This window comes from Hyperolius riggenbachi, chromosome 5 (assembly GCF_040937935.1).
Source record: "Hyperolius riggenbachi isolate aHypRig1 chromosome 5, aHypRig1.pri, whole genome shotgun sequence".
NCBI lineage: Eukaryota > Metazoa > Chordata > Amphibia > Anura > Hyperoliidae > Hyperolius > Hyperolius riggenbachi.
This window is the reverse complement of record NC_090650.1, coordinates 110,387,370-110,411,913: the sequence shown is the minus strand read 5'-3', so window position 1 is coordinate 110,411,913 and position 24,544 is coordinate 110,387,370. Positions and strand designations below refer to the sequence as shown.

At 42.8% G+C, this 24,544-nt stretch overlaps 1 protein-coding gene across 2 annotated transcripts in view; it reads right to left on the bottom strand.

The window, feature by feature from the left end:
* Positions 1-7,674: 7,674 nt before the first annotated feature.
* Positions 7,675-24,544, bottom strand: part of KAT2B (lysine acetyltransferase 2B) — a 120,879-nt gene continuing 104,009 nt past the window's right edge. The window contains exons 15-18 of one of the 2 annotated variants that reach the window (XM_068236125.1): positions 18,854-18,890; positions 17,300-17,363; positions 15,025-15,109; positions 7,675-13,341 (exon numbers count right to left, since the gene is read on the bottom strand). In XM_068236125.1, coding sequence (XP_068092226.1) covers positions 13,148-13,341; positions 15,025-15,109; positions 17,300-17,363; positions 18,854-18,890 — 380 coding nt within the window. In that variant the 3' untranslated portion in view covers positions 7,675-13,147. The remainder of the gene's footprint in view (positions 13,342-15,024; positions 15,110-17,299; positions 17,364-18,853; positions 18,891-24,544) is intronic. The other variant, XM_068236126.1, reaches the window with a different exon arrangement.

Genomic DNA, 24,544 nt, shown 5'->3' with positions numbered 1-24,544 from the left:
TTTTTTTAGTTTTTACTTTGAAATGATCTGACTAAATTCAAGAACATTAGCATCCCAATTGCCTTTGCTTTTGAAGCAATTGCCAGTGGGCACTGCATAAAGGTTGGGAAATTGTATTTTCTCTTGTTTATGATCTCATCCTTTTGAGCATAAATATGGACATTTGTTGTATGCATTTTACTGATGGTAAATACTGTAGATTCTAGCTGCCCTGGCTGCTCGCTTCCTTGATCATGCTCCTGTGGCTGGGAGCATACTTCGCCTGTGCACTTACAAGCCTTAACTGCCTGCCCATTGCCTGTCTTTAACTTGCCTGCCCATTGTAGTACATTGTGCACTTACAAGCCTTAACTTCACAGGCACAAAACGCACCCGGCCACAGGAGCATAATCGGGGAGATGCGGGGCTGCGCATGCTCAGTAGTCAGCAACTAGCGGGGCTTACGGCGTAAAATCGGAGGGGACTGGAGGAAGCTCCAGGTAAGTATAAAATCTCTTGCTCCACTCATGACAGGTTTACTTTAAGCAATATGTGAAGAATGTGAGTGGGCACACCAATCTGCAAGTCGGGTGCTTGATATTGTGGCATAGGCTATGCCGCAAACAAAGTCAACAATCCAGTATATCAGCACATCGTATTTCAAGAAGTCACACTTTTTATTGAGTCATTATATCCACAAAGGTAGCCGACAATTGTTTTGGGGACCTCGTAGGGTCCCCCTTTATCAAGGTGTGTGGTCACCACACGCCTTGATAAAGGGGGACCCTACGATGCACCCAAAACAATTGTCAGCTACCTTTGTGGATATAATGGCTCAATAAAGAGCGCGATTTCTTGAAATAATGTGTGCTGATATACTGGATTGTTAGGTTTACTTTATGGCTGCTTTCACAGTGAGACGTTACAGGCGCACGTTAGTGCAGCCTGTAACGCAGCCCCACCGCACAGTAATGAAAAATCAATGGGCTGTTAACAGTGCCCACGTTGCGTTACATTGTAACGCAGCACATCCGTTGAGAGTGCTGCATGCTGTGCGTTATGCGCGGCTAAGCCGCATTAGACTGTGCGCACATGCTCAGTAGTGTTGGGGAGAAGTAGAGAGTGGCCAGGCACATGGCTAATTAATATTCACTGCACGGTGTGACGTGCAGTGTTTACTTCCTGGGGCGGCCGCTCTGTGCGGCGATTGGCCGGGCGGGACCACGTGATGCCACATGCGTCCAAGAGTACGCATCACGGCATCACGGACGCCAGAGTGAGCTGCACAACGCGGCTCACTCTGACGTCCACATCAGAGAGCACCAGGCGATGCGTTAGGGGCACGTTATGTGCCCTATAACATCCCCTAATCGCAACGTCCTGGTGTGTAAGTAGCCTAAGGACTTCGTTTTTTAAGTCTGCGTTGTAAACAGTAGCCATGACAGTCTGTGAAAATGGAGTGCAATGTATGTATGTATTCGATCTGTCTCTGCTAATTCAGTTCAGAGGACAGATCTGTTTGCCACATTAGCCTCAATTCACTGAGCACTCCCGCATTTGGTAATGCAGAAAACTGATTTTACTGATAATTCACTAAACCTATTACTGCACTCCAACGTAAAATTACAGACTAGTGAGGTAAATTATCAACTTGTGGGGTAAATGAAGAAATGTCAAAGAATCAAGAAATTGCAATTCACAAAAAGATGAAAGAATTTGGTAAATCAAGTAAGGCCTCCTTTTCACGGACTGTTTATAGGCAGTGAAATGACTCTCAGAACTGCTTGCTGCTGCCTGGCAACTGCTCACTGCTGCCTGGTAACTGCTCACTGACGCCTGGTAAATGCTTGCTGAGCACACAGTTCAACAGTCCATGGAAAAGAGGCCTAAGGCCTCTTTTCCACGGACTGTTGAACTGAGTGCTCAGCAAGCAGTTACCAGGCAGCAGTGAGCAGATACCAGGCAGCAACAAGCAGTTGCCAGGCAGTTGTGAGAGTTTGAGAGGCGTTTCACTGCCTATCAACAGTCCGTGGAAAAGAGGTCTAAGTGTTTGGTATTTATCTGCAGCTCTGACCAGCCGGTAACTCACAATTAGCGATGAGCTTACAAACGGATCACTTCCCGGCCACACGGCTGTCCCCAGTACAGCGCTGCCTTAGATCGCAGCGCTGTACAGGGTAAGCAGATGGCGGTTTCGCCGCTGGGAGACTGAAGGTGGAGCGGAGCTCCGCCATCCAAGCAGGGATGCGGGCATATCGGCGCGCGCGATCGCCTTACGCCGATCGGAGTTAGGTAGTCCTGGGGCTGCTGCTGAGTCCATGCCCATCGGCGTGGCGTGGTCGGCAAGTGGTTATTTACTCAAGCCATATTTATAGCTGAAATTGCTGTTCCAGAGTAATTAACTGGAAAGTCAGTCATGTGACTCAGATCTGTGCACAAAGTATAGAGCTGCCTGAATGGGAGTTTTTTTCATTTACGCAGAGTAATCAACTTTCCTGCTCCCTCCTATGGAGCTCTTAGTTGCGGTGGATGGGCTCGGCTATGAGTTCACTGGAAAAGACTGGCTGGTCCAACATCATTTTGATCAAATTTGCAGATTATCTATTGCTTCAAAAATTTCAGTCAATACAGTTTCAGCTGAGTTTTTGCAGTTTATGAAGGCTTCATAGCCAAAAACATACTCCTTTTCTTCTAAGTTAGCCCTATAAATGGTATCCTAATTAAAAACTTCTTGCTTTCACTGATGGCTAACATGGTACAACACTCTACTGCTTCTGCAGTTTATGAAGTGAGAGTCCAGTTGGGCATGTTGTAAAATCTCTGTATGAGATTGATGCTGTATGTTTGGTGTGGGATCAATGGCCCATAGCGTTGTACTTCATTGAGAAATACAACGCTCTATAGAGTTAAGTTTGTCATGTAGTGCAATAATCAATCACTATTTGATCACATTCTAATCACTATGGATACTGAGCCCATAATCGACCTGTGAATGGCTACCTGATTCCTCAGACTGTGGTGTGCCAGTAGACAATCAATGCCATTCCAATGACATTTGTAAATGCAATAAATTAAACTTTTAAACAATTAAATCTACATTTTATTGGTATCATGAATATTTTAATTATAAAATTATATATATATATTACGGCCAGAACCCAAAGTCTGGCCACTTCGGTTTCTGGCCGGTCAAAACTAGAAGTGGCCATCGCACTGCGGCCAACATCAGAAATGAATGAAGATTTCCGGATTTCCAGCGGCAATGTGAGAGAAATGAATCTGGATCCTCGGCTCTGGCTCCTCCCGCTGCCCCCCTACTATTCAGCTCTGGCAGCCGGGGACACACGTGTCCCACAGAGTCGTTCGTAGCAGCAGGGACTCCTGCCGTTCCTTCCTGCAGAGTGGGTGCTAATGTCTGTAGCTTTGCCGCTCTGCTCTACGCCAATCACAGGTTTTGGAAATAGTCGGTATTGGACCAATCACAGAATGCGATAGTTTACCACAGAAATCGGAATGCCACGGAAATTTTAGACAAATCACAAGACTCGGATGCTACAGAGTTTTATAGAGTCTTGTGATTGGTCTAAAATTTCGGCGGCATTCAAATTTCCATGGAATATTCTGCAGCCTGTGATTGGTCCAATACTTAGAACTCAGAAGTATTTGGCCAATCAGAGAAGTCGGTAGTGTATCACGGATGTTCGCATAATAGCGGACATCCAAAAATGTATCGGATTCCGAAAAACGAAAAAATCATAACTTCATTAACAAAAATCAACCTTTCCACGTAAATCGGTAATCCACAGAATCGGTAATTTGCATTTTTTGAAGTCTAAAATGTATAGGGATGCTCGGAAATGCGCAGAAATTCTGATGTACAGAATGCACTTTGAAACCCATAATTGCTAAATGGAGCTGCACTTGTGTTTCCACATATACGCTTATCTTTTAAGAAATGTGACCATGATATCTCAAGTATTTAATGACTTTGCTAATTTAAGAGGAAGGGGGGGGGGGGGATCATCATTTGACTTGTCATCAAAAACACTTATTCTTGAGTTTGAGTAATAGCTTAAAGAGTAACTGTCAGGCTGCAGAAGCTAATTTAAACCTCCATTCTCCTGTGTTAAACAGTTTAGAAGGAAGCCAAAAAGGCAATACTGTAGTTAAAAATCTCTCTTACATTTGATGTGTGCTTATCAGCAAAGCTGTTAGACCCAAGCTCTTAAGAAGCCGAGAGCCGCATACCATACTGCAAAGCATTCTGGGGCCCTCCCCTCGGCTGCTAATGAGAAGTTACAGGATCAAGTTTCAGCAGCTTGTAACTCAGTCCAGGCACAGCACTGATAAATCTCCGGGCAGAGTACATTGCAGGAGTCCGCTATTGTTCCTAGCCACATGGCTAATTAATATTCACTGCACACTAGTGTTATTCAGTACGAGCTTTTCTGTGATCAGGAAGCAGGGAGGACGTCACATGACGACACATTTGGCTTCATAGGAGACAGACAAACATGGAACCTGCCATGAGCTGTCAGGAGCATCAATCTCTGCATATACTATATACAAATTCTGTGAAATCCAAACGTGGACAGTGAAATGCATATGTAATGTAAGTACAGCCAATATTTAGCTACTGATATATGTGTTTATTTTCTCTGAGACCTTATACCTAACAGCTCCTCTTTAAATATATAATTTAAAGAGGAATTGTCGCGAAAATCTTAAAATTTAAAACACATACAAATAAAAAGTACATTTCTCCCAGAGTAAAATAAGCCATGAATTACTTTTCTCCTATGTTGCTGTCACTTACAGTAGGTAGTAGAAATCTGACATTACCAACAGATTTTGGACTAGCCCATCTTGTCATAGGGGAGTTCTGAGTGTTTTGTTTATTTTTAAAAGCATTTAGTGAATGGCAGTCGCTCCGTCCAACTGCCAAAAAAGTGTGCAGTGTGCAGGGAGGCTGGCCAGCATCTTTGTATAAATCATTTTCAGAGAATGTCTTTATAACGAATAAAGGCCCTGCTGAGAATCCCCCATGAAGAGATGGACTAGCCCAAAACCTGTCGGTAATGTCAGATTTCTATTACCTACTGTAAGTGACAGCAGCATAGGAGAAAAGTAATGTCTGGCTCATTTTACGTTGGAAGAAATGTACTTATTTGTATGTGTTTTAAAACCACTTAAGGACCACGGGGTTTTCTTCTGATCGGTGCTGCGTGGACTCTCCAGCCCGCAGCACCGATCAGGAAATAGCCAGGGCGATCAGACTTCCCCCCTTTTTTCCCCACTAGGGGGATGTCCTGCTGGGGGGGTCTGATCGCCGCCGGCTGCCTGCACTTTCCGGGGGGGGGGGGCTCTTCAAAGCCCCCCTCCACAGCGCTTTCCGCCCTCCCCGGCTTTCCCTCCCTCTCCCTGTACCTGTGAGTGGCGCAGGACGGAGTTCCGTCCTGTGCCGGATAGGACAGGCTTCTGCCTATCAGATGCCGGCGATCCCCGGCCAATCAGAGGCCGGGGATCGCCGATCTACGTCACGGCGCTGCTGCGCAGCAGCGCCGTGTGATGTAAACAGCGGGGATTTCTTCCCTGGATGTTTACATTATGCGTGCGAGCTGCGATCGGCGGCTCGCACGCTGTTCACGGAGACAGTCTCCGTGAATTAGCATGGAAAGGCCGCTCGATCGAGCGGCCGTTTCCATGCTATACCACTAACGACCCGCCGACGCCTATGGGCGTTAGGCGGTCGTTAAGTGGTTAAATTTTAAGATTTCCGTAACAGTTCCTCTTTAAATATCTTCTCGGTAGAAACCCAGGGCTTTGGAGTTGGTACAAAAATCATCCAACTCCTGTGTTTATTAAAACCACCGACTCAGACTCCAGGTACCTAATATTGCTCCGACTCTTCGACTCCAACTCCACAGCCCGGGTAAAAATGATATGCAACTGTGTATGGGACTTTCAAAGTCCTTTGCATCACATGGCTACAATTACTATATTTAAAATCGAAGACATTTTTTTCATTACTATAAATATGACACTATTTATATTTCAAATCCAATCTTTGCAGTGTTCCTGCTACCACATCATTTACCACTTATAATGTCACTATGTCCCTTTAAAGAGGCACTGTAGTGACACATAAAACAGAATGCAGTAAATTATTCAGGATACCCACTTTTACTTTACATTTTCTTGGTTTCAGTATCAGAAACACTTCCTATACAAGTATCTATATATCGCTGTATATTGGTATGTAGCCCCGCCCTCCCAGTGATGCTTAGGCTGTTTAGCTATGCGGAATACTCCTCCCAGAGCATTCTGGGAGATCAGGCACTATTTTCACTGGAATTGGAATTTTCAAATCACACAAGTTAATGTTTAACATGTTTATTCAAAGAATTTCACAAACTGGTATTTACATAAAAATCTAAATATATGTTAGCTAAACTTTTTTTCAATATACATGTTCTTGAATATTTGTACACAAAAGACAATGCCAAAATACCTTTATATAATTTAAAACTAATCTGATACAGTACAATATATTAATTTACAAAGGTATATTATTTTGCTATATAAAGCATCTGCAATCCCACACAGTCTACTCCAGCATTATTGCACAATATCTATATGAAAATATCACTTTCTTTTAAATTATAAACCATAAAAATGCCTTTAATATACAAATGGGGGCAGTTTTTAAACAACAGTGTTACTACTCAGCATTAACATACTGTATAGGGGGCATAATATAGTAATCATTTTCAGTCTACTATAGGTTACAATTCAAATGAAAACCGCATTCCAGTTACGGACAAGAACAAATCTGAGGGGGGATTAAGATATAAAACACTTGCACAAGTAATTATCAGACATTATAGAAGTGAAATAAATAAAGCTGAATGCTTTAAAACAGAAACACTTTGAAGTGGACTGATCTTGCCAGGTTTTGTGCATTTCTTTCCCATCCTCTGTTCCACTCTGGAGGGTGGGTGTGGCACACTGTGGCTGTAGCGGGTAGCCTGGGAGCAGGGAAACAATGGGATTGTGTGGGTAGGGCCACTTAAAGTAATTATAAAGCTGCACCAAAAAAAGTTAGAAGCTGACCTATAGAGAGGGAAGGCTCTGGATCACATAGAGCCGCCCCCACTCTGTTCTTCTCTCCTTCACCTCATTCTAACGCCGGGATGAAGTTCTCCAGCTCGGTAAAATACATCTTTGGCCCTCCTAAGGCAGCCATTGTCCCTAGCACTTCTGAAGAAGAGTCGGTGTGTACTGCGCATACATGAGTCAGGGCTCGCGCATGTGCAGTACGGATTTGCCTGTCTTCAGAGGTATGTGCGTACTTCCGATGAGTCCCGAAGACGCACAATTTAACTAGGAGATAGCAGTCGACTGACAGCACAGTAGGACTGGGAAGGCGCTATGGGATTCAGATCCTTCCCTCTTTACAGGCAAGTATCTAACTTTTTTTTGTCGTGCTGCTTTAGATTTACATTAAAGGACTACTGTAGAGGATAGGGAAAAAAAAAAAAAGAGTTGAACTTACCTGGGGCTTCTAATGGTCCCCCGCCCGACGTCCTGTGCCCGCGCAGCCACTCACTGATGCTCCGGCCCCGCCTCCGGTTCACTTCTAGAATTTCTAACTTTAAAGTCGGAAAACCACTGAGCCTACGTTGCTGTCTCCTCGCTCCTGCTGACGTCACCAGGAGTGTATTGCGCAGGCCTAGCACGGTCTGTGTCTCTGCAGTACGTTTCTGGTGACGTCAGCGGAAGCGAGGACACGGCTGCATAAGTGCAGTGTTTTTCCGACTTTAAAGTCGGAAATTCCAGAAGTGAACCGGAGGCAGGGACCAGAGCATCGGTGAGCGGCTGCACGGGCCCAGGATGTCTGCGGGGGACCATTACAAGCCCCTGGTAAGTTCAACTCTTTTTCCCCCTACAGTAGTCCTTTAAGATCAGCCAGTTACGCAGCTCTGATGCTCAGACATAAAATGCTTTTTTTGTAGTTTTAATTTTCCATAAATACCCCGCTTACTTTCCAAAAAGGCAAGTTGGTAATAAAGGTAAAGGTGAAATTTAACAGACTTTCAGGCAGAGACAGTGAACACAGTAGAGGCCTCGATGCCATAAACTTTTTTTTCTTGTTGAAAAAGTACAGTATTCTGTAGAGAAGATGAGTAAAGTTCTCTTCCAAGAAAAGTTTATTACTAAAATCAGGGACATGGGTCCATATGCAATTCGTTTTTTCTTCCTGTGTTTTCTCCTAGGTGATAATTTTTCATCTTCTATTTAGAATAACTTTTCAGCACTTTGCAATCTAAAAAGTACCAAAAAGTAGGTGGAAAAAAACTTTCAAAACTATTTTAAGTATTTTCTTGCTTGCTGTAGATTTAAAAGGCATTTTATTGGCAAGTTTGAAAATGTCAATTAGGAGAAAACTCGGGAGAAAAAGTTAATTGCATATGGGTCGTTGTCTTTTAGGAAGCTCTTCATAGGAACATCTTCAGATGATTTTGGGAATTCCTGACAAAGCTTGGTTCTCAGTCTGTCAAAGCTGTGTTGGGCGGGGAAGTGCGCAAAGCTAATCATTTGTATGCCTTATATCTGGTATATCACTAGTGCCCATACCAATAGGCAACCGGTGCTAGTTTTTGGGGTCTTGGAAAGACCAAGGTAGGTTGGCGTGGTATCAGAGTATGTTAAAGACATTACATGAATGGTTAGCTTAAAGTTAATTCATCAGAGCTCCTTAGATATTTTAGTGTCGTAGTTTGGTTAAAAGGGTGGAGTTTTGGCTTAAGGGGAAAGTCAGGGTTAGTGTTTCACTACAAGCAGAGGGGGTAAGGTTAGGCACCTGGTAATAAAGTTAGTGCTATTGGAGGGTGGAGTAAGAACTCGGGGGGTTAAGGTGTTGGGGCCTCTTCTCAGCCCAAGCCAGTCAAAGAGCAGGGATCGAGCTTGGGTTTAAGTTAGGTATCGAGTTAGACATAGGTCTGAAGACTTCTAGAATAGAAATTGTTTGTGGGTTACGACAGGAAAATTATCAATGCAATGCTTCGCTGCCCAAGAAACTGTCCAGTTGAAACTACCTTAACGATTCTTTGGAGATGCATCCACGGTTCTTCAAACTATTCTTGTATTCATGGGCTGTTCAACAATACCAGAGCAGGGGCATAACTTACAGAAACGTTTGAGGGAATGGAAGCTTTATCTAAACCTTCTTAGAGTGTAACATTCCCTTTAAGGTTAATACTTTATTTTCAGTGTAACAGAAGAGAGAAACATATATTATCAAAGAATACAAAATAAAATTACACATTTGAAAATACTCAAAAAATATTTTTCCCACCAGTGTAGTTGTCTTTTAGATTGAAATGAAAAAACTTTTTTTTTTTACATAAAATTTGGTCACTAAAATTTAGTTACTATTGCATTTTCAGAAAAGACATAACAAAATTCATGTAAAGTGTATTAAAAAAAAGAAAATATTTGTACAAATATTCAGAAAATGTTTGCACATCAAGGTGTTGGTCAGTAGGAATGAGCAATACTGATTTTGCAAAAAGCGAAATCACTCCGGAGTGTATGGGGGAGGGGCCTGGGCTGCGTAAGCAGGCTTTACTCACTTAGGTCACTCCCTTACGTCCTTCCATGCTGCTCTCCATCTTCTTACACTTCGGTGTCAGAAGATGAAGAGTGGCATGGAGCGCATTGGAAGGGAGGCGTGGCCTAAGTGAGTTAACCCTACTTAAACACCCCGCGCCCCAGCAACGATTTTACTTATCAAGAAATCGATCTCGCTCATCTGTATTGGTTGGACATGGATACTGGAACAATCTATTCGTAATTCCGAACTAGTGTAAACATACAAAATGTATAGATAATATTTGAGTAATGTGTAATCATTTCTGTAGCAGTGCTAATCCAATGTAAAAAATATAAACAATACCTCTCCAAAACTTTTAACATTCATAAATTGGAAATTATGTCTGTCATGTACAAGGCTGGTCACCAGACTGAAAGCCAAGTTACATTTCTGCTGCTGGTCTCCCCTGCAACCCTTCCAGATGGAATCACATCAAGCGGGTAACCTCCGGAAGTTCGGATGCAGCTGTGTACTAACGCTATGGAAATCGAATGCGGGCTGTGGAAATCTGCAGCACGCTATCCATAATATTCCTTGCATCACAAAGGTAAATTTGCGTCAATGGAAACTACTCCATTGACTTGCATTGGTTTCAGTTTGCATGTGGTGTGATGCGATAATCGCATCACAACACAGCTAGTGGAAACAGGCCCTTAGTCTTGTTGACAAAGATTTAAAGCAGAGCTGAAGTATCCTAAAAAAAAAAATATAACAGTTTCACTTACCCAGCCCCCTGCAGCCAATCTGTGCCCGCAAAGTTACCATATGATCCTCTGTTCCCTTGCCACAGCTCACTTCATGTAGTTGGAGTGAACACGCTCCTGTCGCCGGGAGTGTACTGTGCAGGTGCAGTAGAGATTCTCTGGTACTCAGCATGCGCAGGACGCTCCTGGCTATGGGAATGTCTACGAGGATAAGCGTAGTCAAGGCACAGTGCATGTCGACTGAGAAGTTGGCTTCCACTACGTGAAAAAAGGTGAAGAAAAGTGAGCTGCGGAAGGGGAACGGAGGATCGTTTGGAAACGGCGTGAACACAGGTCAGCTGCAGGGGCCTGGCAGAAGCCCCAGGTAAGTGAAACTCATATTTTTAGGATACATCAGTTCCGCTGTAACAAGATACTAAGAGCGAGGTTCTGGGAAATGGCAACTGCATCTTGTGCTAAAGGGAATATCCATAAGAGTGTGGGGCAATGTCTGCTCACTCATATCAGAAAATTATCAATTTATCTAGGTCAGTAGGTCAGTTGTCCTGAATGGCAATATATATATATATATATATATATATATATATATATATATATATATATATATATATATATTTCTGGCATGGAGAAAATGGATTGAAGCATGGCTAGTGAAAAGGAACGGTATTAGAGTCAGGTGTGTCATCCTTGGCTACAAAACATGTAGGAATTTTAGGATTTTCCTGAGTGATCCTAGTCAGACACTGACCTTGAGATGTCCTTTGTTACCAGTTGCTATGAGTTGATGATCAGTAGCTGCAACCAATAATTGGTGTTGGTGAACCCGTACATGCATTCAGCATGAAGCAGCAGGATGGGGTGTGTTTTATTTAAATTGATACTTCCTCCTTACAGCTTGGAAGGAGGAAGTATGAAACACACCCCGTCCTGCTATTTCATGCTGAATGCGTGTGATCGGGTTCCACACCACATGGTGCCGAATTCTAACATCAACACTAACAATAAATACTGGATTTATATAGTATAAGGTACCTACAAAGAAGTCTCAGGAACTAGTCACTGGTGATAGCAACGTGTTACTGTAACTAAATAGAAACAAGCTGCTGTCACCAGTGACTGGCATGTACAACTTAGCTGCCAGTGTGACATAACACTTTCTACACAACTGTCACCTCACAGTCTCCCAGCTCCTTTCATCATCATACATAATCTCTGCTCCAATAACCACTGATTCCCACCAGAAAAATGGTGACCATCTTACTGTGCGATGCACCAAGGAAAAACCTGCTGCCATGCAAAGGGGCGCAAAGTAGGCCACTCAATCACTAATCCAATGTACTTATTGCAATATTTATTTTTCAATACAGGCATGTCAACGCCAGTATACCTTGTTACACTGTGCTTATACTGATAGTGAGTAAGCTGCATCTTGAATAATGTGCTTTGTAACTATACCCACTGCTGCTACCTCTTTCAACTCATTTGCACACCTGCAAACACTGGGTACATGGACTACTCCTGGCTCATTCCTGTAATAGAAGCACTGGCAGAGACAAGCCTGTATTTTAGAACAAAAGTAAAATGAGTAATAAAAGTACATTACATTACTGATCAGAAATTATTACATACACTTGTGTATGAGTACAATAACACTTTAAAAAGACTGCAAAATCTTAACATACTAAGGAAAATGAAACCTAACAGTTTGTAAGTTGCATACGAGGCTTATATAGTCTCAGTAGAATTCTGAAAAGGTGGCTTTAAACATATCATTACAAGCCATCACCTGGAGGATGTAAGGCCCATTCACACTAGGGATCACAAAACGCTAGCAAAATCGCTATCATTTTGCATCAGCAATTTTTTTTTTTGCAATTTGCGCATATTTTTCATTGTACATTTTCATGATTTTTGAGCGATCTCTATTTGCGTTTAACATTGCAATCACGATTAAAACCCCAAAAAAGTGCTGCATGAACCACGTTTGCGTTTACCGCGAATTGCCAGCGATCGCGGCAGTGAGATCACAGCCATATACTTAGTATTACACTAGCACTTTTAAAAGCGCCAGCGATCACTGGCGATCAACTGTAAATGGCCTCTTATCACCTCAGTGTGAATGGGCCCTAAGAGGGTGTGCGTTTATTTGGAATGCGCTGGAGATTAGTAGAGTCCAGTTGGTGACAGAAGGCAACACTGCTGATGTGCTATGTGGCTGCATCAATATTTTACTGCCCTCTAGAGCAAATCTCTAGTCAATTATCCCCACTGCCTCATCAACTGAACATTGCACTAATAACAGACTCCCATAGAATGACAACATGCACCAGGCTTTACAACCTGACAAGAGTCAAACGTGATCACTATGTCTAAAAAAAACCAATTTCCAAAGCCAGAAGTTAGTGACTCTGCACCGTACTGAGAAATGTAGTTAGTAAATTACGCTTTATAGAGCTTATGACCAGCATAAGCAAATCTATACCCCATTCTCACTGAAAAGCTAGACAGTGTTTTAACAGTGGTCAAGAAGCCATGTAAATACTTAGCTTTACATTATTATACAAAACCCTTTCTAAATATACAAAACAGCTCATCTGAACGTTATATTTAAATATATACATAGCTATAAAAGCTTTTAAAAGCACCATTTCTAATAAAAATTATTTAAAAAAAATAACAGCAAAAGTGAACTAAGTATTAGCCTGCTAAAAAAAGCCAATATAATAAAGGATTAGCAATGTAAGTGCAAATTTCAGAGTAAGCCAGCCAGGAACATCAGGCACGGTACAGTAACATTGCTGGGGCCTGCTCATTTGTCTAGGAGTCCAGCTTCCTTTATCTTACTGTAAAAGAATTTCTCCAGTATGTTTGCACACTTGAAGTATTCACTTTCTGGTGGGTTGTACTCTCTGCAGTTTGTAAAGATTCTTTGCAGGTCTGCCATGAATAACTTCTTCGTCACATAATACCGGTTCTTTATTCGCTCACTCATGGTTTTCAGATCTGTTTCAGGAAAAAATATTTATCTTTATTCATTTACAATATGCAACACTGCTGTCATTTACTAGTTGGTATTCTTTGAATGGGCCTGTACAGTGCTTCTAAAATGACAGCTGCAAATAGAAGAGGTGCGATTGGTGATCTAACCACTTGCCATTTCTATTGCTAGTCAAAGTGGCTTCTGACTGTCCTATATTATACAATTCATGTTGCCACTTTTATAAATATTAAACAACAAAAAGAAAAAAAAAAAAGAAAAGATCTTTTTCCGACATGCTGTATTTTTGGTACTGTATATAAGACGCACCTAGGTTTAGTGGGCAAAATCCAGGGGGAAACAAAAATACTAAGCCTGGTGTGTCCATGGTCCAGGAGCATCTTATAGATATTATTCCTCAATTATTGTGTTCCCCTTGTACCTCGTGTGTCGTCCTGGGTGCACCATGTGTCCTCCCGTGTCCCTTTCTTTCCCACGTCTCCTACGCTCGCCCTGAATAAATTACAGCAACGGCAGCATGGTTCACTTAATCCATTGGAGCCCAAGGCAATCAGAGACCTCTTCCTTCTCTCACTGCTCCCCTAGTGCTGGCTGGCTTCTGTTGATTTCTCTATCAGCAGAAGCTGGCACTAGGGCAACAGGGAGAGAGAAAGAGAGCGAGAGAGAAGAGATCTCTGATCGCCGGGGGCTCCGATTGATTAGGTAGGCCGTGCTGCAGCTCCTTTAATTTATTCAGGGGGAGCGGAGGAGACTACGAGGGGGAGCAAAAGAGACATGGTAACAATACAGGGAGACCCACATATTGCAGCGGGTCGGCTGTTCGCATCAGTGGGCGTTTGTAAGTCAGGGACTCCCTGTATTTGGCATATAAGACGCAGTGACGTTTTTTCCACATTTTTGGGGTACTTGTGGATGGTCTGTATGCCCGCTATACATCTCACTGACTGCTCCATCTCATTAGTTGTAACTACCTTCTTCCTTTTGTTGCCGTACTTTCTCGCTACTGCACCGCTGCCATGTTTTCCAAATTAGCAGTTTAATAATAGATTTACATGTCGCATGAATTTGCCTATTCAATGCAAACCTAGCCTTCCATGATGTTGTTTTTTTCTTCAAAATTTCTACTTTGATGCAAGAATTATATTTTTAGTGTACATTCAGCCTCCTACATAAACATCCTTTCATTAAATATCCCTTAAAGCGGACCCAAACTCTTTCCCAGCACACAACGAAAAGTCTTTATTCCACATATAGTTGCTGAAGAAATTCACTTCTCTGTGTTTATTTAGGCAGATAAACCTGTCTATTTAGTTCCTTATTAGTAGCTGTGAATAGACTGCAGGAGAGCTCTGCCAAGGAAGCAATTTTTTTTGAATTTACATAAATTGTACTGAAGAATTATTTTTTTCCCATAAAAGTTATCATGCTGGGGCTAATCTTTTAAAGCAGAGAGGAAGTTCTGAGTTTACTTCCACTTTAATTCAAACATTCTCCTACTGGTTTTCCAGTGCACAGATTCCTTCTGGAATGCTGTAAGAAGAGATGGCTTCTTGTGCAGCAGGACAGCAGTAATACAGAGACTGGGCAATTATTCCTGCAGCTTTGGGCAATGAAATAATCCAATAATAATCAAACCAATAAAGACCACACATTTGTCACACCAGAGAATTACATTAAAAAGCATTTACCCATGGGAAACCTTATAACTTCATAGTATCCGGGTGCTTCTGTTCTTTTCACTGGTTCCATAAAAGGCCATGCGCTTTGATGACTCTTGAATTAAAAAAAATAAAAATTAAAAAAAAACAGGTGTGTATTTACATTAGATACAAACATTCAAATACTGTACTGGGTTTAATTTATTGTCATTAATAGTCACTAAGGTTTAGTTTGGAATAATTTCAAATCTATGGGATGGTTTGTTGGTTTGTCTATTTGAGATGTATAAAAACAGGTAAAAGAAGCATTTCAAAACCCAACCTATCCTGTTACTGATATTCCACTAAGTCTTTTAACATTAGTAGAATATCAGTAACTTTACTAATATTCTAACATCACATACCCTAACCCTAGCCTAACTTTTACATTATCCCTCCCCCCACCTATGTCTGACAATAAACTCTCTCTCCCCTCACCTGACACTAACCTTTGCCCTTTCTATCATCACTATCCTGTCTCCCCACTGCTAACTTTGGAAGCTAAAGTTTGGCTGCAATATAGTGAAACTCTGGCGCCTGCTATAGCAAAAATGTGACCATTGCTGCTATCATCACAAACCAGCATCCATTACACGGCAGTGATAACACATACAGAGTGGAGGAGACAGTCCGTGGTGACCTATGCAGAGCAGTGTGTAAGCATAATGATGACACACATAGGACTATCCTGAACCCTCTCTCTTCACTATCACAAACTGCAGACAATGATTTTCATTCATGGGGTGGGGCTTAAGGCAGAAGTGGGTGCTTGCAGAGACTCATCTTTTCATGTTTTATGTGAAGAAAATGAAATTTACAAAGAACAGTTCTCACTGTTGGTATTACTATCGAGGACTGTGCCCAGCACATCCAGCATACAGAAAAAAAATTCACTGGCTAAAATACTGTTAGTAAAATGTGTTTGGAATGATAGAAAGCAGAAATATAGCTTCAAATATGTGTAAATAATCATCAGCTGAAGCTATGTGTTCCTGTCTGTGTGCCTCTCTGCCTCCCAATGTAAACAGTTTACAGCCAGGTTACAGTTCAGCTCTGTCTCCACCTGATGGCAACAAAATTATTACAAATAGCTGGTAAACAAGGCATTTTTTTTCCACACAGGCTGTGCTGAGCGACCTCTGAAAAGCTTTCTAGTGTTGCTGGCTAAAAGCTCTATAGGTATGTGGGGTTTACAGAAAAAATGTTTCTTTAATACTTTAAAAGTTACCCTACAGGCTTTGGCAGGTAAAAATTCCGCTATTTGCCATTCAGAAAACAGCCATCACCATCACAGGTTATGGTGGCAGCTACTAATGTATTGTGGCACAACTCATGCAGATTAACAACATTGGGCAGGCAATATAAAATGATGTAGGGAAGGATCATGTTTAGTGGTCTGTGAATGCTAAAGTTTTATTTCCTAAACTTCTTGTCTTTTGCAACCAATTTCCTATGCAACCTGTCTACTGTCACCTTAGTTGCAGTAGACTGGCATATGAATTTTCCAGCAACCTAAGAAAACCACAGTGGGCTGCATATTACAATGGAAAGTTAATTATAATAAACAATTTACAAAACAATGTATGCACCACCAATATGGTATATCAAATTTTAACTTAAAAGTAGTTGATAAATCGAGATGAAAAAAAAACTATGCATGATGTAACTACACAAGTTAATTGGTCAACACACACACACACACACACACACACACACACCCACACACACTGTACACACTGTACACACACACACACACACCCTCGACTACAATAGGAATATAATACAAATGGCTGACTATGGTGGGGAGTAGATTGTGAGCTCCACTGAGGACAGTTAGTGACATGACTACATGCACTATGTAAAATGTAAAATTACTGCAGAAGGGGTTAGTGCTAGACAGACAGTCACCTACTTACAAGCTATTCGATGTTTCAAAGATACAAACAAAGTTTTCTCCATGTACAAAATATACAATGCTTATTTATTACATATTTTTGTTTTTACATGTTACAGTATTGTATAAAATATTATAAGTGGTTTAATACACTTTAAAAACACACTAAAAACAACCCCCCCCCCCAAAAAAAAACCATAGCTTACTCTATATGTCCAAATCCAGAGTTGTCCAAAAGTAAATTATGATTCAACTTACAAACCAATTCACCTTACAAACTCCCAGAATGGAACCTGTTTATAAGAAGGGGACCGCCTGTATACATACACAATAATAATAAATAATACATACTAGGTTACTGTTGTACCTTACCTTTACCTGCTGCAGAATATTCTTTAGTGTGTTGTGCAACTGATCTGGATCTTTTGGCTCTTTACTTGAAATAAAAACAAAGACAAACGGTAAAAGAACCAGGAGATCAAATTAGAAATGTATCAGTAGATATATAGATATCATTCACTTGATATAAAAAAAAAAAAAGAAAAAAAAAAAAAACATTTTTTCAGCAAAACATTTACTTGTAACCCATAGCAACAATCAGATTTTCAATTCAGATTTTCCTAACCGAAACAAGCTCATTTAGATCATCAAGACAGTACGAGAAGATTGATAAAATCTTGCAGAACACACTAACCTCTTAACATGCACAAGTGGCAGAGAAATTTGCATCCCATGGCTATGCTACACTATACAGGTGCCCACTGATGAAACAATCTTAATTGTAATAATCTCAACAAATCTAAGTAGTAGAAGAGTGAACTGAGTGAATATACTTTGAATGCATACTTAAAGAGAACCCATACTTGTCAAACATTAAATACCTACCCAAAGGGGCCCATATCTTGGTCGATTTCAGTCATTGATCGATTCTATAGAATTCTATCAAATTGATTGATCGATCTTCAGCCGATTTTGATCAATTTGATCTATCTGATAGGATGGAAAATCTAGGTTGATCTGCTGCTAGAAGGCCCATAGAGTTGTATTGGATCTAATGGTCCAATAATGCATTTAGATCGATTTCCAATAGATTTGATTCTGAAATCTATTGGAAATCTGTTCCTAGTGTGTGGGACACATCAGATAGATTCCTGTCAGATTTGACTTGACAGGCATCTGACAGAAATCTATCTGATAGTCGAATCTGCTGCACATCTATAAGTGTATGGCCACCTTAAGGAGTCCTCCGCTGCTTGCCGGGACCCTCCTTAACATCGGATCAGTACTCCTCTGCTGGCACGAGCACGGTCCCCGTGCAGGAGAAACTCTAGCATACTGTACGGCTGTCCGACGTACAGCCCGATGTGATAACCAACAAGCCCCTTCTGTAAATCTACACTCAGTGACAGGGGCCAGAGGGCGAAGCAGGTTGTTTCGGCACTCAGCGCCGAAACTAGGTGCCGCTATAGTGTGCGGTGCCGCATAAGGGTAACTCAGGGATCCAGCGATCACCGGACCCCGGATTACATCTGCTTCCAAGTGGCTACAACTCGGAGGGGGAATAGTATTTAACGCTGCCGGGGTTTCAAGCAGCAGCAGGGCGAGTCATCATTCGGCTCACCCTGCACCCAGCTCACCGCCTGCGTATTAATATGTTAGCACCATAGGAAGCCTCTATACGATTCAGAGGCTTCCCGCTTCTTAGGTATGAATGTCTTTTTGCACCTGAGGTACGCCTCAGTTTCACTTTAAGGTTGTACTTCATTACATAGAAGTGGTATAATTGTACAATCTAGAATGTATAATTAGTGGGCACCTTAACTGGCATCACATTGTATAATGAATTCAGAGACTGGCGCAGATATTTTGTATACATATAATATACATGCACAGCACAAACTTTTACTTGTCACATTTATAAATTACCTTTTTTCTTTTAAACTTGGCTTCCAACCAGTTTCTTCTGCAAAAAAACAATGCAGATAAAAATGATGTAAGTAGCATAATAAATATGGTCAATATAACATTTGCAGGACCACCAGTAACAATGTGGTATTATAATGGGGCAGCAGGATAACACTTTCACCTTGTACAGTTTAGGTCCCAGAATCAAATCTCAGCCAGACGGTGGCCTGACAGTTCTGCTTGCAGAGGATGTGAAGACCTGCAGGATCTTTTCCACTCAGGGTCTTCTGCTAGCAGAGCTGTCAGGGTACCATCTGTCAATGAAGCTCTGTCTCATAGTCTACACAAAGCCACACACTGTACATCATCGTGCATAGAGGGCAGTCATGGAGCTACAGATCTACAGATTAGTAACCGTTTGCTGACCACAGGAGAGCTGTGGTGTTTCAGGGTGTAGATAAGCTGCAAACCGCTATTGCGATTTAGAAATGGCTCAGCAGATTCCAAATAATAAAAAGATATAAAATCGCCCCTGCACCATCTTTCCCGACACCTAACCATAACCTAACCCTGTGATGAAAACCTCCTTCCCAATGCTTAAAGTGAACCTCCGGACTAAAAATCGACTCAGCAGCACTGAAAAGGCTTGATGTTTCTTTAACAGTTTCACAGCATCAGAACTTTGTTTTTCTTATACAAGCCTCATTTTTAGCTGCACAGAAGAAAACTGCCCGGGCTTTTTTTCCCCTGATGCTGTGCAAAGCATGAAGGGATTTCTGATGTTGTTGTTCTCGTTCTGCTGTTTTGGTGCAATTTTTTTTTTTACATTTTCAATTTGACATTTGAAGCCTAGCGTGTGCAGCTGGGAGGGGTAATCAGGACACATGACAGTTGGAACTGTATCTCCTGCTCCTTGTCACCTCCTTTCAACCAAAAAGATGGCTGCCCCCATGACAAAGATGGCAGCCCCCATGAATCACAAACATTTGCCTGTTCTTTTAAAACAGGGTGGGTAAGAGATTATATTACCTATCTATTCTAATTAACATAACTAATGTAACTTGATGACAGTATGTTTGTTTAGGCTGAAGGTCCCCTTTAACCTCACTCCCTGAACAAAAAAAGTCTCCTCCTGCCACCAAACCTTTAACCTCCTAACATGAATCTAATAAAGCTAACCTCCCCATTCTCTAACCGCTTTGCTGAACCCCAACAGATGCTTACCTTATATTATCTTTATCTGTGACCATACCTCCCAACTTTTTGAGATGAGAATGAGGGACACTTAAGCCACGCCCTTGCCACACCCCTGACCACGCCCCCCGGAACACCCCTAGTCATGCATACCATAAAGATTTCAAAAGAAATGTATGTTGTTTTATAATTCAACCCACACTGGTCCTTTCTATCCTGGTTCATTTTCCTTCATATTGACATTTTAAAATTAGTTATATATCAATTTAAAGGATTGGAATAAAGTTTAGAGTCAAACACATTTTTAGTAGATATATATATATATATATTTACATATATATACACAAAGAGGGACAAAGTCCTGAAAGAGGGACAAATGAGAAGGAAAGAGGGACAGAGGGGCGGGACTCCCAAAGAGGGACTGTCCCTCTAAAAGAGGGACAGTTGGGAGCTATGTGTGACTACTGTATTGTTACAGCTTCATTGCCCAATCCACTACTGTTCTGCATAAATCTTTGCAGATACCCAACCACACAGATGACACCACTCCAACATCAGTGCTGGGCTCGAAACTGCCAAACCACACAGCAGAAGCTCATGGTGTAGCCGAGTCCCGGCTCCTACCTCAGAACACATAAACCACCAACTGTAACATTCCCGTCTACCTATCCAGTAGTGGCAAATGTGTGTGGGGAGAGGGGAGAAAGGAGATTTAAGCACATGCAGCAAATCCTTTCTAAAGCCCCGCAGGTGTTTCTTTGAGTTTGGTTCATCAGGGAACACTCTGGGTGGAAAGTCTTGCTGCCAGTCACACTCTCCTGGGAGAAGGTAGGCTCTCCCCGCTTGCCTCTGGTAACCAGTTTAGCCGACTCAAGGCCTTTGTATACCCCCCTCGGTGCGTTCTCCTTTGTCTCGGGACCCTCGGAGAGTCTCTGATGCTTTTGATTTTGAGGAGTGAAAGAACCGCGCTGGATATGCGCTGCCCGCAAAAAATAAATAGAGACTTGGGCTTCAGATACAGTGGAGGAAATAATTATTTGACCCCTCATTGATTTTGTAAGTTTGTCCAATGACAAAGAAATGAAAAGTCTCTGTGAGAAAGCGCAAAGGAGCCGCCGCCATGAGCCAGCGGCAGGCGGCTCCTTCCGCGCACAGCAGGCATTCGCACGGAGAGGCAGCCGCCTCCTCGCATCATGAGGCGGCTGCCTCCATGCATCAGGGTATGGAGCGTGGTGAAACCGCCGCGTTGGACGCGGCGGTTAGCACGCAGGTCCCCGCTGCGGAGACTCCGCAGAGCGGGGCTGTGCTGGCTGGGACTCGTAGTCCCTCAAGCTTCAGGCTGACAAGAGACGCTCGTTAGAGTGGAAATTCCAACCAGGAGATTTGGTTTGGGTATCAACCCGTCACCTGACCCTGAAACAACCCTCTGACAAACTTGGTCCCAGGTTCGTGGGTCCATTCCCAGTTACTAGGAAGATCAACAATGTCACATACACCGTTGATCTCCCCACCAGCATGCGCGGAGTAAGGTCTTTCCATGTATCACTTCTCAAACCCGCAGTCCAGGTGGGTCCCACGCCTCCTCCTCCTGTCTTAGTCGATGCCCAACCCGAGTATGAGGTGGAAAAAATCATAGATTCACGTACTGTACAGAACTCGGTGCAGTATCTCGTGCATTGGAAGGGTTACGGCATTGAGGAGAGGCAATGGGTACCGGGGAACCGCATGCATGCGGACAAGTTAGTGAGAGAATTTCATGCTGTACATCCAGAGAAACCTGGAAGGAGCTGTCCGGAGTCCACTCCTCGGGGGGGGGGGGGGGGGGGGTACTGTGAGAAAGCGCAAAGGAGCCGCCGCCATGAGCCAGCGGCAGGCGGCTCCTTCCGCGCACAGCAGGCATTCGCATCATGAGGCGGCTGCCTCCGTGCATCAGGGTATGGAGCGTGGTGAAACCGCCGCGTTGGACGCGGCGGTTAGCACGCAGGTCCCCGCTGCGGAGACTCCGCAGAGCGGGGCTGTGCTGGCTGGGACTCGTAGTCCCTCAAGCTTCAGAGTGACGCGCGCGCGCGCACTCAGACAGGATTTATTACACATAGGAGCAAGTCAGCTGACCAGGCAGATCAGCTGACTCTAACTCCACTCTCCATTGGTCCAGCAATCAGGGAGGTGCTGGGGCACACACATGGTACATATACTGCTGGCTGTTCATTCATCTGGTGTCTGGCGTTGCGATCACATACGTGGGAGCACCCAGATCCGTAGTCAGATCCTTAAGTGTGCCGGGACCAGCTGGAGCTGTAATCCTACACTTAGCTAGATATTGATAGCTAAAGTACTAGTTTGATTGTGATTACCTGTTATGACTTTTTGCCTGCCTCGACTATCCTCCTGAACTCTGACCTTGTACCTCGATATTTCTGATACTCTGTTGCCAAACCTCGGCTCGTTCCTAGACTCTGTTTTTGCCTCCTGATTCTGTACCCCGATATATCTGATACCCCGTTGCCGAACCCTGCCTGTACTTTGACTCCGCCTTTGCCTACTGTATTTGTACTTTATCTGTCCGTGTGTTACGATCTGGCTTGTCCGACCTCGAGAACCGACCTCACGATTGGAGGCGGTTCCCAGTCCTGTTAGTGATACTTCTTCCTGAGTGTCACTCTTGGACTTTCCTTCCTACTGTCAATCTGACTCCTCCCGTCTTGGAGAGCTCAGGTCTGCGGAAGGAATCCGTGCAGTTCTCCTTGCTGCACTGAGGCCTAGGCCTCTTAGTGTTACAGTTACACCAAACACTACACTCTACTCAGGTGAACAGAGGTTAGCTAGTATATTGGATTAATCGGTGATACTGCAGATCACATATAATCTGGTATACGTCTGTATTTCCCGTGACGCTGCAGGTCACCGGTAATCAGATCTCTCTGTGCTTCACCGATCGTTACAGTCTCAGAACAGTATCATTTCAATGGTAGGTTTATTTTAACAGTGGCAGATAGCACATCAAAAGGAAAATCGAAAAAATAACCTTAAATAAAAGATAGCAACTGATTTGCATTTCATTGAGTGAAATAAGTTTTTGAACCCCTACCAACCATTAAGAGTTCTGGCTCCCACAGAGTGGTTAGACACTTCTACTCAATTAGTCACCCTCATTAAGGACACCTGTCTTAACTAGTCACCTGTATAAAAGACACCTGTCCACAGAATCAATCAATCAAGCAGACTCCAAACTCTCCAACATGGGAAAGATCAAAGAGCTGTCCAAGGATGTCAGAGACAAAATTGTAGACCTGCACAAGGCTAAAATGGGCTCCAAAACCATTAGCAAGAAGCTGGGAGAGAAGGTGACAACTGTTGGTGCGATTGTTCGAAAATGGAAGGAGCACAAAATGACCATCAATCGACCTCGCTCTGGGGCTCCACGCAAGATCTCACCTCGTGGGGTGTCAATGGTTCTGAGAAAGGTGAAAAAGCATCCTAGAACTACACAGGAGGAGTTAGTGAATGACCTCAAATTAGCAGGGACCACAGTCACCAAGAAAACCATTGGAAACACATTACACCGCAATGGATTAAAATCCTGCAGGGCTCGCAAGGTCCCCCTGCTCAAGAAGGCACATGTGCAGGCCCGTCTGAAGTTTGCCAATGAACACCTGAATGATTCTGTGAGTGACTGGGAGAAGGTGCTGTGGTCTGATGAGACCAAAATAGAGCTCTTTGGCATTAACTCAACTCGCTGTGTTTGGAGGAAGAAAAATGCTGCCTATGACCCCCAAAACACCGTCCCCACTGTCAAGCATGGGGGTGGAAACATTTTGCTTTGGGGGTGTTTTTCTGCTAAGGGCACAGGACAACTTAATCGCATTAACGGGAAAATGGACGGAGCCATGTATTGTGAAATCCTGAACGACAACCTCCTTCCCTCTGCCAGGAAACTGAAAATGGGTCGTGGATGGGTGTTCCAGCACGACAATGACCCAAAACATACAGCAAAGGCAACAAAGGAGTGGCTCAAGAAGAAGCACATTAAGGTCATGGAGTGGCCTAGTCAGTCTCCGGACCTTAATCCGATAGAAAACCTATGGAGGGAGCTCAAAGTCAGAGTTGCACAGAGACAGCCTCGAAACATTAGGGATTTTTAGAGATGATCTGCAAAGAGGAGTGGACCAACATTCCTCCTAAAATGTGTGCAAACTTGGTCATCAATTACAAGAAACGTTTGACCTCTGTGCTTGCAAACAAGGGTTTTTCCACTAAGTATTAAGTCTTTTATTGTTAGAGGGTTCAAAAACTTATTTCACTCAATGAAATGCAAATCAGTTGCTATCTTTTATTTAAGGTTATTTTTTTCGATTTTCCTTTTGATGTGCTATCTGCCACTGTTAAAATAAACCTACCATTGAAATGATACTGTTCTGAGACTTTTCATTTCTTTGTCATTGGACAAACTTACAAAATCAGTGAGGGGTCAAATAATTATTTCCTCCACTGTACACTTCTAGGCCACAAAACACTATT